The 12,877-nt window shown below is 35.2% G+C and overlaps 1 protein-coding gene across 5 annotated transcripts; it reads right to left on the reverse strand.

Annotated features, from left to right (window-relative positions):
- Window positions 1-5,542: 5,542 nt before the first annotated feature.
- LOC104902848 (hypothetical protein) lies at window positions 5,543-11,894 on the reverse strand. 5 transcript variants are annotated; one of them, XM_048636715.2, is made up of 4 exons: window positions 11,521-11,891; window positions 11,001-11,049; window positions 9,942-10,698; window positions 9,197-9,858 (listed from the first exon to the last, which is right to left on the reverse strand). In XM_048636715.2, exons 3-4 carry the CDS (start codon window positions 10,684-10,686, stop codon window positions 9,623-9,625), a joined length of 981 nt encoding a protein of 326 aa, XP_048492672.2. In that variant the 5' UTR covers window positions 10,687-10,698; window positions 11,001-11,049; window positions 11,521-11,891; the 3' UTR covers window positions 9,197-9,622. The 5 variants fall into 5 exon arrangements, 4 of the variants coding, with proteins under 4 accessions (XP_057247962.1, XP_048492672.2, XP_048492673.2 ...); XM_048636716.2 differs by having other exon boundaries at window positions 10,951-11,049; XR_008967671.1 differs by lacking the exons at window positions 9,197-9,858; window positions 9,942-10,698 and adding an exon at window positions 5,543-7,147 and having other exon boundaries at window positions 10,951-11,049; window positions 11,521-11,894.
- Window positions 11,895-12,877: the final 983 nt, after the last annotated feature.

Consider the following 12,877-nt stretch of genomic DNA (forward strand, 5'->3'; position numbering starts at 1 on the left):
TGTACTTCATAAAAACGTGAATGAAAGTGACATCGGTAAAAGTGTACTTTATTACTAATATATATGATTTGGAATAAGACAAATTTATGTAAGTCGGTATTCAAACTTTTAGTTGTATGCAAATCATATCATATTTGGTTTAAAAAGGACGTCTCATATCAATATAAATTATTATAAACTTTCTCAAAAGACGAGTTATACGTTTTTAAAAAGTTGATTATATTAATGTCTTACTCTTAGTGTATTAGTTCAATGGATTAATATATCTATATTAGTCATTAAGCTCTATGCATTTGAAAATTGAAAGCCTATAATCGACGTAAAATAAGTTGATTATGGATTAGCTCAAGGTATCTATGTGAATCGATAAGTGAAATCAAGATAACAATACTCCATTTAAGTTAATCGTTAACGAGTTATATTCAATTTAAACTCACGTATCTTAGCCAAACTAAAAGAAATTACAATTGATATTAGATTAGATGAATGTATCAACGTAAGTCGATAAAGTAATTGAAACTCAAAACGCTCACTTAAATTGAAACATGTTGTTATTAGAATGAGTGTATCAATGTAAGTCGATAAACTAATTCAAGATAATAACAGTACTCTACTTAAGCTAATTATCTTTAAGTTGAGTTCATTTTGGAACCGAAAGCATCTATTTCAGTTGCAACAAATGTAGAATGATGTAACTCAGTAGATTGGTTAATATAACAATACTCCATTTAAGTTAATCTTCTATACGTTAAATTCATATTGAAACTCAAAACATCTATTTAAACAGTACCCTAAGTTTATTTCAATATAATAATAGTATTCTACTTAAATTAATCATCTTTAAGTTGAATTCACTTCGGAACCGAAAGCATCTAATTTAGTTGCAACAGATGCAGAACAGTATAACTTAATAGATTGGTTCAATATAACAATGCTTCATTTAAGTTAATCGTCTCTAAGTTAAATTCATATCGAAACTCAAAACATCTAATTTGAATTGAAACAAGTTAATATTGGATTAGATCAATGTAAGTCGATTAGCTAATTCAAGATGGCGTAAGTTCGTTTAAGATAATGGATATTGGATAATGTCAACAAATGTATCAATGTAAGATAATTAATTAACTTAATAGAAGATAATAATATTCTATCTAAGGTAATCGTCTTTAAGTTAAGTTCATTTCGAAACCCAAATCATCTAATTGAATTGAAACAAGTAGTTAATTATTGTTACTATGTCGTAGTAAACCTTATTGCTTATTAGTAAGATACTGAATGAAAAGCGAAAATTCGTATATGTAGTATACTATAAGCTAAGGTCTAGTACTGATTAAGGCTTGTTATAACGTATATAAGTTCACTTAACTGAATACAATCAAATTATAGCTGAGTAATAATAAATAATTGTATAAGTAAGGTTATAAGAAATTTACCTTAATAGAAGAAATAACCGTAGATTAATATAAGTTTATAACCAATAAATTAAGTATCAATGTAAGACCTACAAGTAGTAGTATAGTGTAGGTTAACTGTTATTGTGTTACGTCTTACATGTTAGTATTAAATTAATCCATACCGCATGTAACATGTTCACATATTTCTAATTTATAAATTTAGAATAATAATTCTTAAAATCAATAATGCTAATTTAATTTTGAAAGTTTATAATTCTATTAATTTAATAACATTACTAATTTTTAAAGTTACTAAACTAATAATATTAGAATTAGAAATTTACAATACTCAAATCAAAATAATACCAAAATACAACCATTGATTTTAGAAAGATGAAAATCCAACCATTGATTAAGTTAGCAATCCATGTAATTGGACATTCTCAATTCTCATTGGTCAAAAAAGAATGTCATGGATCATGACTTTAGACCATTGATTAGAGAAAGAACAAAATCCAAACATTGAATCAAATTCCTTTCTAACCCTAAACCCCCCCCTTCCCTCCCAAGTCCCATCCTCATTCCTCAGCCTCCCTCATACTCTCACTTCTCCCTCAACCGACTCATACTCCTCCCTCTCATGGTAGATCTCCTTCGACTTTCTCTCTCACGCACCTCTCATGGTAAATTTCCTTCAAGCTTCGTTCGCGGTTGCGGTCGTTCAAGCTTTGCACGCAACTCTCGCACACACGCACCACAACCTTCGAACATCGTCGCCCAGCCCCCAGTAGCGTCGACTCGACGCTCGTCGCACAAGCCCTCGTAGAAATCACTAGCACAAACCTTCGACCAGCCTTCGCACCCCCGCACACACGCTCGCCCAGCCTCGTCGCGCGAATCGCTCACCCAGCCCTCGTCGCGCGAACCGCTCGCCCAGCCCTCATCGCACGAATCGCAAGGTTGTGTTCGCAATTGCGGTCGTTCAAGCACCGTTTCATCCATTACTTTTCCTCTTCTTTTCCTTTTTTTTTTTTTGTCTTAGATCTTCACTTCTTCGATTCTTGTTAATATATTTTTTTTCTTCTTCTTTGCTCTTCTCTTCATCTTGTTTAAAATTCTATTTTTCTTCTTCGATTAAGATGTTAGTAAATTAACTGAACTTTTTTTTTTTCTTTTTGTAACTTTTAGATCTTGTTATATTTTTGTAATGAACGAATGTAATTGTGAAGTAATTGGATTTTACTCAGATCTATACATTTATTTTATAAAGTTCGAATGTGATATTTTTTTATTTGCTTTGATATTTGTAGATTTATGATGCTTGGTTTGTCTATATTTTCCTTAGAATACCTGAAATTGGTTCAGATTTTGGTGTGTATTTTTGTTATTTTCTATGTATTTTTTTTTTGTAATTTAGTTGTTAATTTTTATATTAATATTCAGATTTCTTTTGTATTTCATGTTAATTTCTTTGTAATTTTTGTGATGTTATTTTCTTTGGTTTTTTATCATTGTTTTTATGTAATTTTGATATTTAGTTAGTTAATTCAAGTGATATTTGTTGGTTAATTTAAGTAAGATTTATGAATTTAAGTAATCATTTTTGGTTTGATTTTAATTTGATAGTGATAATTCTAATAGGTTTAGTATTTGCTTGTCAATAATGCAAGAGTGAAAGAAAATAACTTGCCTCTCTTTCATACTATATCAATTATATAATATTTAGTTTAATAAACGTATAAAATATCATGTTATTAAAAAATATAATACTCCCTCCGTCCCAAAATATAGTTCCCATTTCCCTTTTTTCACGCTAATTTATGCAAGTTGGGATAGTAAAGATTTTTTGTTTATTTAAATAAATGTTGTATGGGAAAAGATGATTTTCGGAGAGAGAATGGAGATAATTAGTGAAGGAGCATTAATTGTAACATTTTGGTTGAATAAACAAAGGAAAAAACAAAATTCAAGAAGCAAATAAATGATGGGACACGATTTTTCTAGACAAATTACGGAAAAATGTGGAACTCAATATGGAAATGGGAACTATATTTTGGGACACCCAAAATGGAAATGGGAACTATATGTTGGGACGGAGGGAGTAATAAATTGTATCAACTTATTAAGGGAATGATATAGTGTATATTTAGTAAAAGATAAAATTAATATATTTAAATGATTTTTTAAATATAAAATAATAATTGGATTTAATAGGCTAGATTTAGTAATATTTGATTGAATACGATCGGGTTCGAGTTTAAATGCAGGTCTGTCTGGTCAGGTCAGCATATAATCTTGCTAGGTGCCGGTCAGGTCTGGGTAATCCCAGGTTAGGTTTCGGTCAGGTCTGGGGACTGACCCTCACAGAGTCACATGTCGAACCAGGTTCAAGTCAGGTCAGAATCAGGTTGACCCAGCGGTCAGATCTGTTTCTGACACCACTAGTCACAGGTCAGTTTAATTAATTATTAAATGTAAGCAATTGGAGGTACTATCATGAATTCGGCTAATATGTGAATTCGGTTCGTGTACAATTAAAAACCAGATTAAAAATTTTCAGTTTGAATCAGTTTCAGTTTCAGTTTGAATCAGTTCAGTTAATTCAGTTAAATATTCAGTTCAGTTCAGTTCAGTTGATCGATCAACTTTTCAGTTTTTTGCAGTTATTTTCAGTTACAGTTTGTTTCAGTTCAGTTCTGGTTTTTCATTTACAGTTTATTTCAGTTTCAGTTTAGCATTTTTCTTGATTTCAGTTACAGTTACTCCCAGTTCAGTTTAATTCAGTTTAAATTTCAGTTTGTTCAGTTCAACCAGCAGTTCATTAACCAAACTGACAGCTCTACCTGCATACCCAAATCACACACAAAGGCCGAAAACCAAGGTTCACATCATCTTGTTAGTGCATACCACTAACACACTTATAAACACATCTTGTTCTATTTGTTCCATGCGGGACAAGTTACCACAACAAAAACACCATTGAAGAATATAATTTCAACATTATTTTGCTTACAGTTTTATTGCTACTGTATTGACGCGCTTTTGTGCTATATTAGCAGTAGTATTTGGGTGTGATTGGGGGGGGGGGGGAATGAAGTTGCTGCAATTTATAGATGATTTTGCTGATTTGTCTCAGGTTGAATTACTTGTTGTTTCGAGGCTCTTTGGCTGCACTTTTGGAGTGTATTGTTGATATACTGAAGTATGTATGTATCGTGTATGGTTCCTGCTTATATTAGTTGTATATGTATAGGCTTGACTCTTGAGCATGGGTTGGTTATAGAATATTACCGCTTCTATTTGGCTTATGTGAGTATAAGCTTTTAAGCCTTTGGTTATTAAGGTCTCATGACTTACTTTGCATATATTATTTTGGTTATTAAGGTCTTACGTGAGTTGTTATTAATCAACGATGCGTTCGTTTCAACTTATTATAGCATTATGGTGCTTATTCAAAAAATAATCAGATAAGATAAGACAAATTCAGATCAGATCAAATCAGATAAGAAAATTTCAAATCATATTAGAAAAATTATAACCATAAAATCAACTACAATAAGAAAAATTCAGATCAGATAAGAAAATTCAAATCAGATTAGAAAAATTCATATCAGACCAGATCAGAAAAATTCATATCAGACCAGATCAGATCAAAAAAATTCATATCAGATCAGAAAATTTCAGACGAAACGAACGCACCCTAAGTGGTGTATGTTGGTTTGTCTTTCCTTAGTTCTGATGGCCTGCGTTGTTGTTTGTCCTCCTAATTTCATGTGCTAATATGCATAAGTGATCTGGTTTGCAAAGTATAATTAATTATAGGTGGGTCTGCTTTGTTGTTTCTCATATTCTACTTAATTGTATTTAGATTTGTTCTTCTTATTCTCTTGGGTTGTTAACTAAATTTTCTTTATGTATTAATTTGATTAATTATAACTTATTATCTATTCTTCATATTATTCTAATTGAACTTATTTATCAACACATTTGAGTACTCTCAATTATTTTCTCGACTTTTTATTCATTGGGAGGTAAGACCTTAAGGTTGCGTTTGGATACCCATATTTCATTTCAAATAGTACATTTCAATTTCGGAATTCCAATTTCCAGAATTCAATTCCAAGTCTAGTGTTTGGGAAACTTAAGAATTTCAAATTTGGAATTTCAAATTCCAATAAGTTGTTTGGGAATTCATGGAATTTCAAATGTTGAATTTCAAATTCAAATACTGTTTGGCAAACCAAGTTAAAGTTTGGAATTGTAATTCGATCCTACAACCAACAAAATAGAACTACTAATCACTAATACATAATAAAATCCAGTCTAACTTTTGCTCCTCCGGTAGATGTTTTAACATATCGAACTCATTCACCGGCCCATTCATAAACCTCTTGACAACTTGAAGCACCTGTTGACCCGAAAGCCCAAGAACGCTAGAGACTACGTCGTATATCTCTTGGGAACTCGGTTTCGGAGGGCCTTGCGCTTTACTCACATACTCTTTGAAAGAATCCGCAAAACTACTAACAGCATCCGCAAGACGATCCCTCTTGAGCTTCTTGTTTGACCCTCCGGAAGAAGTCTCCGATGTACTCCCTCCTTCAGTTTCAGTGTCCATAGCAGCAGCGGACTCCTCGTGTTGCTCTGCCCCATCACCGGTTGCTCTATCCAAAGCAAATAAAGTCACTATGTCGTCCCAATTATCAATACACTTGTTCAAGTATCTAGAGGCATTAGGATTTTCCTATACATTAAACAATAGCAAAAGTTAAATTGCATAATCATTTCACTACAAAACGTACTGGTTCAGCTTATATGAAGGAATAGAACAATACTAGTGTATAAAATTACATTGGAATGTAGGATAATTCGGTACCACGGTAAGAGGTTCACTAGTTGAGCTAAAATATTTTACCACAAGATAGTTTATATTAATTAATAATAATAGCACATAAATTAAAGCAACAAGTTGTAAAGTTGCTTGGATTGTTTCCACATGCTATTACAAATTAAACTTAACCAACTACGTAAGAAGTAAACTTGAGCCCCTTCATAAATCATACTCCAATAGTCCAACTAACATAAGTATACATAGTCAGTGAAGGAGGTCACCAGAAGTGAACAAGCATTAATATCCATATATAAGGTCATTAGTAAACACAAGAGTTAAGACATAAATATCTGGTATATAAGGACAGATTCTTAAATAAATATCTGGTATACACTTTATCCTAAGAAGTAAACTTTCCAGTATATGTTCTTATAAACAGAATGCCAGAACATAATTTATGAGTGTTAGTAAACATTCTTTTTCTTTATCACAGTTTCTAATATTAATCACTAATAAGATGAATTGCAAAACAAAAATTAAGACATAACATACCTGACAATTTTTTTCCATTCATCAAGCTCTTCTAGAGGGATCACCACCATCTTCTTTTCTTCATCCCACTTGAATTTTGTGTAAGCTCGAATTTCAGTAATAGTAGCATAGTGCCTCTTCCAAACCCTAATTCGGTTCCTAACATGATCCACAGTCACAGATATATTCAATTCAAGCCTTAATTTGTCCACCACGGCTTGATACGCTTGGGACTTGAAATGAAATCCCCAACACCCTTGTTCCCTTCGTTAATTTGCTCATATAATGTGGAAGTAAGAATCACATCCATTTGGCGATTCCACGCAACATATCCCCGTTTACGTGGAGGACCCATAGGTTCTTTGCCTTGTCTTTTGGAATTCATTTGTTCCTACATATCGCAAAACACATAGTAAACGTTAACTATGAATCACAATCTTCACAGGGGAGACTGCACTATTCATTATGTATCCACTGTTTCAAGTTCAAGTATCGTCATACATACAATTACATATCAAAGGACAGGAGGCAGTAACATAACCTGGATTGTACATATTACAGAAAAAAATACATCTTCTGTAATCATCTAGACTTATTAATCTTACTCCCAGTAGCAAGTAAGCAAGCAGCAAGGTAGACAGAGTAAGCACAGCGAGAATAAATTTATAAGGAAAAATGGATCAGAATACCCCCAACTTTGGCCCGTCCGCTTTTAATACCCCCAACTTTGTATTATTTTTAAATACTCCCAACTTTGGGGGTGGTCCGCCAAAAATGCACCCAGATGACTTGTAACCTGTTAACAAGGTAATTTTTTTATTTCTCTTTTATTTTTAATTTCGACTCCTACCCACCACCACTTCAACCACCCCTCCCCCACCCCAGACCCTCCCCCCCCTCCCTGGCTGAAACCCTCATGCTACCCAACCATCCCCCTACTCCCACCACCCAGAACCCCCCCACTCCCATCCCCTAGCAGTCCCCCACTCCCTCCACCCCGCACCCCTCGCCACTCCCAACCAGCATCCCCCAATCCCCCACCCCACCCCCCACGTATCAGCCCCCCACTTCCCTAACACCCTTCGGAACCCCCTCCCCTAACCCCCGTCGAAATCTCCCTCCCCTCCCCCTCGATTTTCGCCACCCCCTCGCCACTCCTAACCAGCAGCCCCAATCCCCCAACCCCCACCCCCACAGCAGCATCCCCCCCACTGCCCTAACAACCTTCGGAACCCCTAACCCCCGTCGAAATCTCCCTCCCCTCCCCTCGATTTTCGCCACCCCCTCGCCACTCCTAACCCAGCAGCCCCCAATCCCCCAACTCCACCCCCACAGCAGCATCCCCCCCACTGCCCTAACAACCTTCGGAACCCCCCTCCCCTAATCCTCGTCGAAATCTCCCTCCCATCCCCCTCGATTTTCTCGGTTTCTGACCTCTTCCTTCGTCACAGTACTGAAGTCTTTCGGTGGGGGTTTGCTGGAAATCGACGGGGGTGCAGGTAGGGGGGTGCAGGTAGGGGTTTCGAAGGGGGTTAGGAAAGGGGGGAATTCGATGGGTGGTGGTGGTCAGGGAAGGTGGCAGTGGGGGTGGGGGTGGGGGATGACGAGAGGAGAGAGAGATGAGCAGGGGGGAGGTTTTTTGGTTTACCAGTTCATCCGGTCATAACAGGTAAATGGTGCATTTTTGGCGGACCACCCCCAAAGTTGGGGGTATTTAAAAATAATCCAAAGTTGGGGGTATTAAAAGCGGACCGCCCAAAGTTGGGGGTATTCTGATCCATTTTTCCTAAATTTATATCATGTTGGTTATAACATACCGAGTTGAAAACTTTTAGTCTACACTAAGGTCTGAAAGTAACATCAAAAGGGCAAAGAGAACTACTCTATGAAAAGAGAACATTAAATCAGAAGCCATAAAACCCTCTTCGATTATATTTTCTTACTTCCTGTAATTTAACAGTAATCAAAGTACTGCAGAAATTGTAGTCCATTGTCTGATTTCAAAAATCAGATCACTCTAAAATCAGCATACACTAGAGACGACCTATTTTAAGTGAAATCTCAAATGAGAAACAATAAACAAGAGTGCAGCAAGATAAATGGCACACAATCTGCAAACACAAAATGTGTGCATGATCTGTGAACACATATTTTATTACTTCCATAGTCAGAAGCTCTAGTATCTGTGTGCTGCTATATTGCTCTTACCCATAATCCAGCATGTAATGGTGGAGCAGCATGTAATAACTAACACTAATCACTGTCATTAGCACCTGCCAAACAGGTGATGAACACTGTCTACAAATAATCTCAAGTACAGATCAGATATTCATGAGATGTTCAGGTAAGCTTTAAAACACGGAAGCAGCAGCAGTATCTAATAAGCTTGCAAATAAATTATACGCATATAAAAGTTGCAACCTTAAAACCACAGCTCATCTTCGCTCAAACACCAAGCTTTTCTATTACCAAATTAATCATTCTTCTCTCCAAACAAATGAACTATAAAGAAACTGAATACATTGGTACTAGAATACAAAGGAGATAGTCATATAAATTAATCCAAAAGATTACAACTTAGTAGATGTTTTGATAAAAATTAAGAAAAACAGAAGGACAAGGACATATTCAAATAGCTTGAACCCTTTGCACTTGATACTCTTCGAACATTTTCTTAGCAAGATCATCTATAAAATTATTCCACTCATTTGTTGACCGGGCGGTTGAAATGAAATCATCATCTTCATCTATATCATCATTTGGCTCCACATCAAGTAAGTCTTGGTCTACCTCATGTATAAGTCTTGCTTCCTCCATATTTTCCTCCCTTAAGAAATTATGGAGTATGAAACAAGCATTGATGATTCTAATTTGATTTTTTATCAAAGAAACTAGGATCCCTAAGTATAGCCCAACGTTTTTTTAATAGTCCAAATGCCCTTTCAATTGTATTCCTTGCAGACGAATGACGCAAGTTAAAAAGCTCTTTGTAATTCGTGGGAGTGTTTCCTCGCCACAAATTCAAGTGGTACCGAGTACCTTTGTAAGGAGCTAAGAAACCTTCACCATTTGTAAATCCCAAATCCACAAGGAAATATCTATCTGCATCATATAAATTTAACATTACCCTTTTGGATTTTATACGTCATTAACTAATTATAAGATAATAAGTTATAAACTCTTACTTCTTAGTACTTTTATACCATTGGGCCTGTGGAGAGCATCACGAAGAACACGAGGGTCAGATGCAGATCCTTCCCAACCAGGTAAAACATATGTGAAACGAAGGTTTGGATCACATGAAGCTAGCACATTGGTGCTAATGTCCCCCTTCCTATCTCGATACCGAGCTCTATCCTCAATAGGGACCGTCATATCAATGTGTGTCCCATCAAGAGCTCTAAGAAGTCCCTCAAACCACTTCCACTTGTTATCCCCGTCATAGCTAATACCTTGGTCAACTGGCTTGATATAATACTTTCCTATTTTGAGCATAGATCGAAGGACCACATGAAATTGGCGGCTTATAGTCTCTCCTGAACGAGCAAAGAGGGCTTGCATTTTTCTATTCTTCAAATCATGTGCAAGGACATGAAGAAATAATGCAACTATCTCTTTTATGGTGACATTTCTTGTAGTCATTAGGTCCCCCTTTGATTGTAATGTATGACACAATTTCTCAAAACAACGTATGTCGAGACGCAATTGCTCACAACATATTCTATTATTCCTCAAAGTATTAATCCATGTAGCTCTTGTTTGTGCACGCTCACACTCATTCCATGTTACTTCATTCACCCTATATCGTTGACCATACCATGCCCCCACAACTACTAAAATAAAACCTATAACTTGGATAACTAACTCTAGATCTTCATCGTTGTCCCTTGCACGTTTCCTTGACTCTTGTATACTGACCTCATCCGACATTTTTTCAAATTTCTGTGTAACATATCAAGTATCATATAATATTGAAGCATAAAACTATTCACAAACATATACCAACCACCAAACTAAAGCACTTTCACGAAAAAAAACTATTAAGAAAGAAAGAATATATGATGCAAAACCACATAATAACCAAGAGTTTAAGGGAGCTTCGAAGCCACAGTTAATCTCATGTAAATATAGTAATTTTCCTCAATGTACATACAACAATAACTAACTATTTGGTGATCTGCTTTATTATATTACCAATGATAGCAACTGAAATTCTTAGCAACTTGAAAAAGCTTCATGAATACCTTTCTCCTTTTATATCTGCTATCTGGGTTTCCTTATTGGTCTCTCTATCTGCAGGCAGAGAAGCATTTAGGTTATGTTTTTATTCCATGTTAATGCTCTTAAGATTTGCGTCACTTTACTACATTTTTGGTGTATACCAAAATATTTCAATACTTCTAATACTTCATCTGAGAGATGATTAGCAACAAAATCTAGAGAACCTGTACATTATTGTTAATTGTCAACATTATCTCATTTTTAAAAAATTGTCAATGTCAACAGTCCATGGCAGACACAAAAATTTAGCTTCTCCACATGTCTATAAACTTGCTCTACAGAGAGATGATGAATAAGCCATATACTTAGTAACAATTGCAAAGACTAAAAAAAACCCTAATTAATCGCAAGATATAAATAACTAATATATAGAATCCAAATTTCAATCAATTACACATTCTAACCTAAAACAATATTTATAACTCAACCATAAACAATCTCGCAGCAAATTCATGTAAAAAAATTAAGAATTGAGAAACCAACCTTAAAAATAAGATTTCGCAATGTAGGAGGAGAGAGAAAGCTCGCGATGTGTTGAGGAGAGAGAAAGCTTGAGGGAGACAATCAAAACGAGAAACCGAAGAATCGTGAAACCAGACAACGAGGAGAGAGAAAGCTCGAAAAATCTCCAATGGAAGAGAGAGAAAATGAGTAACGAGTTTTATCGTGATATTTTGAGGATGAAGAGTGAGGTTTGGATTTCAAATGACAGTAATTTACTATGGATTTCAAATGATATGGGTTGAGGTATATTTAATATGTGTAGGTAATTGGGCCCAAATCCAATTCCAAATACTTTAAATTGCCAAACATGTGAATTGGACCAATTACAGCATTTCAAATGAAATGTTTGTATCCAAACAGGCCATCAATGGATTTTCCTTCTTTTGTATTAATGAAATTTTAGTTGTATATCAAAGTTATTTTTGAGGTTAAATTATCCAGAGAGACGGATTCCCAATGGAGAGGAGCATGCAAACTCTTGGACGAATTCTGTTGACTTCACCATTTAGTTCATTGTCGTCGTCGAATTTAACAGCTTCCGGGTGTTGTCTGTTAGGTTGGGAGTGTGGCCACACTTAGACTAGGGACGAATTCCTAGCTTTGACTAAACAGGTTCCGTGTATTACGATTCATTGCATTCTGTACTTACCTCAGCTTATTTTTACGGTTGTTTTAATGATTTATTTGAGTCAAGGTTGTCTTCCCTGTCTAGTTGCAGTTGGGCCTGCTCTAGGTTAGGGTGAGTAGGGACGGATTCCCTATGGACGGATTTCCAACTTTGATTCATGCAGAACTGTGGGCCGAGGTCCAATATATTTTTGTTTTGAAATTTATCTCGTATGAATTGTTTTATTACATTTGTTTATTTTTCTTTCTTCAATTAGTTACAGCCGAAGTCTGTGCTAAGTGGAAGATCGGGGACGGATTCCATAAATTGGTTTCAAATGAATATGGGCAGAGGTCCCGTTAGTTTTTTTTAAAATAAAATTACAGTTTTTTTTTTCCAATAGTTGTGTTTATGGTTATATTGTAATTAAAGCATTTGGTTTGATTGTTTAATATTTACTCTTATTCTTTTTAAGCTTTATTAATTACTAATAGTTGTGTGTAAAGTGGTTTAGGAGAACTGCTAGTCACTCCCCACTGACTGTGGTTGTTGTTGTTTACCTTTTTACAAGTTCTCTTTCTAGTTGGGGTTTCAAGGGCTATTAGAGAGAGTGCTGAGTTTATTTTATTATTTTTCATCAGTTATTTGATATAGTGGTTTGAGGTTGTAATTGCCTCGTATTTTTCGACTCATTACATTTTGAACTTATTTTTAGTTAATTGAACCTTG

This window comes from Beta vulgaris, chromosome 9 (genome assembly GCF_026745355.1).
Source record: "Beta vulgaris subsp. vulgaris cultivar EL10 chromosome 9, EL10.2, whole genome shotgun sequence".
NCBI classification, from domain to species: domain Eukaryota; kingdom Viridiplantae; phylum Streptophyta; class Magnoliopsida; order Caryophyllales; family Amaranthaceae; genus Beta; species Beta vulgaris.